Below are 4,710 nucleotides of genomic sequence, written 5' to 3' on the forward strand. Positions count from 1 at the left end.
GAGGGACTCAGAGACCTGAGGACCCTGACCTGAGAAACAAACAGACCAGAACAGAGAGGAGAGAGAGAGAGGCAGACAGCAAGACAACAGACAGAATAATARGAGAATAAGAACAAGAATCAGCAGTAACACATTAGGGAAATAAAGTAAGATAAATAACAATAAGAAATAAGGAGACAGAGAACATTTGGGCCAGAACTAAGTGAAGTGATAAAGGGGCAATCACCACAGCAAGACAGAGAAAGAAGAGCTGAAACACAGAGTGAAATAGGAGAGACATTGATGAGACAAAGAGAGTGAGAGAGACCAGAAGAACCGTGTCTAGTCTACATCTGTGTGTAGCCCACTTGTGTGGTTGTGTTTGTATCCACCATGTGGCTGCTGCTTAGTGTTTGTGTGTTCTGTCTGCTGCAATATGGTGAGGGGCAGGACCGGGCCACTRTCTGGAGAGGGAACGACCGTAGCGYGCACTGCCAGTACACCTTCACCGTGCCCAGCCCCAGCGAGACCAGCTGCCCCCCTACAGCCTCCGGAGGACCAGAGATGGAGGGGCTCAAGACTAGACTCAGCCTGCTGGAGGTATTGGTGGCCAGGCTGACTGGAGGGGAGACAAGGGGTCCTGGGCTTGGGGCGGGAACCCAGGCTGYTCTGCAGGAGGCTCTGACCCAGGCCATGGGAGAGAGGAGTCTGTTGCAGGGAGAGAAGGAGCATCTGGAGAGAGATGTGGAGGGGCTGCAGAGGAGGGTGGAGGAGATGAGGAGAGAGACGGAGAGCCTGAAGAGCAGACCCTGCTACCCGCAAGCCCCTCTGGTGCCTCCCAGCGTCCCACTACAGGACAGTGGTCTGCGACTTGCCGGAGGTAAGTAACAACATCTGTTTCTCTCCTCCTTCTTCTCTCCTACTGGAGAGAGAAAGCTCATATGATTCCTGATTAAGACCTACACCACTTATAGACAGATTGTGGCATATGGAGGTGTTCTCCAGTCTGGCTCGGAGACATACAGTTGAAGTCGGAAGTTTACATACACTTAGGTTGGAGTCATTAAAACTCGTTTTCAACCACTCCACAACTTTCTTGTTACACACAACTATTAGTTTGTGGCCAATGTCCGGTTAGCGCCAATTCTACTTCTGTGTCAAGACCACAAGTAATTCTTTCCAAACCAATCGTTCACAGAACAGATTATTTCACTTATAAATCACTGTAATCACAATTTCTGTGGTCAGAAGTTTACACTACCACTAAGTTCACTGTGCCTTTAAACAGCTTGGAAAATTCCAGAAAATGATGTCATGGCTTTAGAAGCTTCTGATAGGCTAATTGACATAAATTTGAGTCAATTTGGAGGTGTACCTGTGGATGTATTTCAAGGCCTACCTTCAAACCAGTGCCTCTTTGCTTGAATCATGGGAAATCAAAAGAAATCAGCCAAGACCTCAGAAAAAAGTTGTAGACCTCCACAAGTCTGGTCCATCATTTGGGAACAATTTCCAAACACCTGAAGTACCAAGTTCATCTGTACAAACAATAGTACACACAGTATAAACACCATGGGACCATTGCAGCCGTCATACCGCTCAGGAGGAATAGCAGATGCGTTCTGTCTCCTAGAGATAACGTACTTTTGGTGTGAAAAGTGCAAATCAATCCTAGAACAACAGGCAAAGGACCTTGTGAAGATGCTGGAGGAAACGGGTACAAAAATATCTAATATCCACAGTAAACGAGTCCTAATCGACATAACCTGAAAGGCTGCTAAGCAAGGAGAAGCCACTGTCCAAAAACCGCCAAAAAAAAGCCAGCACTACGGTTTGCAACTGCCACATGGACCGAGGATCGTACTTTTTGGAGAAATGTCCTCTGGTCTGATGAAACAAAATAGAACTGTTTGGCCCATAATGACCATTGTTATGTTTGGAGGAAACAAGGGATGCTTGCAAGCCGAAGAACACCATCCCCACAGTGAAGCATGGGGTGGCAGCATCATGTTGTTGGGGTGCTTAGCTGTAGGAGGTACTTGGTGCACTTCACAAAATAGATGGCATCATGGAGGATGGAAATTTATGTGGATATATTGAAGCAACATCTCAACACATCAGTCAGGAAGTTAAAGCTTGGTCGCAAATGGGTCTTCCAAATGGACAATGACCCCAAGGCATACTTCCAAAAGTTGTGGCAAAATGGCCTAAGGACACACAAAGTCAAGGTATTGGAGTGGCCATCACAAAAGCCCTGGCCTCCCAATCCTTTAGAAAATTTGTGGACAGAACTGAAAAAAGCGTGTGTGAGCAAGGACGGCCGACAAACCTGACTCAGTTACACCAGCTCTGTCAGGAGGAATGGGCTAAAATTCACCCAACTTATTGTGGGAAGCTGGTGGAAGGCTATCTGAAAACGTTTGACCCAAGTTAAACAATTTAAAAGCAATGCTTACCAAATACTAATTGAGTGTATGTAACTTCTGACCCACTGGGATGTGATGAAAGAAATAAAAGCTGAAATAAATCATTCTCTCTCAATATTATTCTGACATTTCACATTCTCAAAAATAAAGTGGTGATCCTGAACTGACCTAATAGACATGGAATTATTACTAGGATTAAATGTCAGGAATTGTGAAAAACTGAGTTTAAATATATTTGGCTAAGTGTTATGTAAAACTTCGACTTCAACTGTGTGTTTGCCTGTACATCAAGTGTCCTTGTGGTTTTTGTAGGAGAGTCAGGAGGATTCTGTGTTAACTGGAAGACCTGAGAAAAATGGACGCACACACTCAATGATGAGGGCGCTTTCTGTAACATAGAGGATTCCACAGAACTGTTTGTGTGCGATAGAATGGTGGGTGTGTTCTTGTGCATGTCTGTGTTTGGGCAACACAAGGCGGTCGAAGTAGTGTCAGGTTTTCAAGCTATTCCTGTTTAAAGAGTGGAGGGAGGCACAGAATGGTTCTAGAGCGACAGCCAGGTGTTAGTCTTTTACTTTATCAACCAGACGGCCGGGGTGGGCGGGGCGGCGTGATGCCGACGTGAGGAAAAGACAAGCAGGACATGTTAGAGCTCCCATTTCCATCTTACCTTATGGCTATTTGATGATGTTTGACTCAGACCATCAAGGGTGTTTGTGTGGGTAGGGGGAGGGGGGATTTTATGTTGTCTCATAAAGCTGACATAAATCCTCCTTCCCCAACTCCCCATCCCACTACCTCCCCCATCCCAGTGCTGCCCTTCTACACACTAAATTATTTCTGATGTGCGACCAAACTTCTTCCTATAAATAACTGTGAAGAGACCTCTGGTTGCATGTCTTGTGTGATACCGATGAGTGTCTGAACTGAGTGCCAACTGCTTGAACAGACAGTTCGGTACCTTCATAACATCAACACCTTGCACAAAGACATATAGTGATGCATGTCATTGACATTCGCCCTCAGTGTACATCTATGTGCAATACGTGCTGCTCTGTTTTTGACCAACTGCAATTTGCCAATGTCCTTCTTTGCCGCACCTGAGCACACAACTAGACAGTAGACCAAGTGCGACAAAACTAGGMCCTGTAAGACCTGTCTGGTTCACTGAGATATCAAGAAAGCACAGCAAAGCCTTATCATGTACAGACCTCTTCCCATTTTAGTAACCATTGAGTCTATATGTTTTGGCCATGACAGCATGCTATCTAGCATGACACCCAGCAGTTTAGTCTCTTCAACTTGCTCAATAYCCACATTATTCAATAATAGATCCATATGAGGTTTAGGGTTGAGTGAGTGATTTGTCCGAAAAATGATACTTTTAGTATTGTTTTATATTTAGCACCAGCCTATTGCTAGTTACCCATTCTAAAACTGATTGGAGATCTATGTTAAGGGTGTCCGTTATTTATTTTACTGTTGTAGCCGACGTGTACTGTATACTGTTGAGTCGTCAGTGTACATGGACACGCAGGTCAGTGGAAGGTCATTAGTAAACACAGAAAACAATAATGGTCCAAGCCGGCTGCCCTGTGGTACACCACACTCAACATTCAACTTCCATTAAAGAAAACCCTCTGTGTTCTATTGGATAGGTAATTGTCCATCCATGATAAGGCAGAGGATGTTAATCCATAACACCTATGTTTTTCAGTAATATTACATTTACATTTAAGTCATTTAGCAGACGCTCTTATCCAGAGCGACTTACAAATTGGTGATATGTTACGATCAACGATGTCAAAGGCTGCACTGAGGTCTAACAAAACAGCTCCCACAATCTTATTATCAGTTTCTTTCATCCAATCATCAGTCATTTGTGTCAGTGCCGAGCATGTTGAGTGCCCTTCCCTATAAGCATGCTGAAAGTCTGATGCTAATTTGTTTTCTGTAAAATAACATTMTATTTGGTCGAACAAGATTTTTTCCAAAAGTTTGCTAAGCACCAGTAACAGGCTGATTGGTCTGCTGTTGGAACTATTAAAGGCTGTTTTGCTATTTTTGGTCAGCTGAATGCCACTTGCCTCCCTTCAAGCCTGAGGGCACACTCCATCTTCTAGGCTTAGATTGAAGATGTGGCAAATAGGAGTTGCAATGTGTTCCGCTACCAACCTCAATAATTTACCATCCATGTTGTCAGTTACAGGTGGTTTTTAGAGTAAAGAGTAATTTAGAGTAAAGTACATCGAAAAAAAAATCAAAAGAAAACTGCAAACTGAATAGGAACAAACAAGCCCCGGGT

At 44.1% G+C, this 4,710-nt stretch overlaps 1 protein-coding gene across 1 annotated transcript in view; it reads left to right on the forward strand.

The window, feature by feature from the left end:
* The window catches only part of LOC111972271 (myocilin), a 14,808-nt gene continuing 10,098 nt past the window's right edge, over window positions 1-4,710 (forward strand). The window contains exon 1 of the mRNA XM_023999227.2: window positions 1-859. Within this exon, the coding sequence (XP_023854995.1) occupies window positions 373-859 (487 nt within the window). The 5' untranslated portion in view covers window positions 1-372. The remainder of the gene's footprint in view (window positions 860-4,710) is intronic.

Source organism: Salvelinus sp. IW2-2015, linkage group LG13, assembly GCF_002910315.2.
Source record: "Salvelinus sp. IW2-2015 linkage group LG13, ASM291031v2, whole genome shotgun sequence".
In the NCBI taxonomy this organism is placed as follows: Eukaryota; Metazoa; Chordata; class Actinopteri; order Salmoniformes; family Salmonidae; genus Salvelinus; species Salvelinus sp. IW2-2015.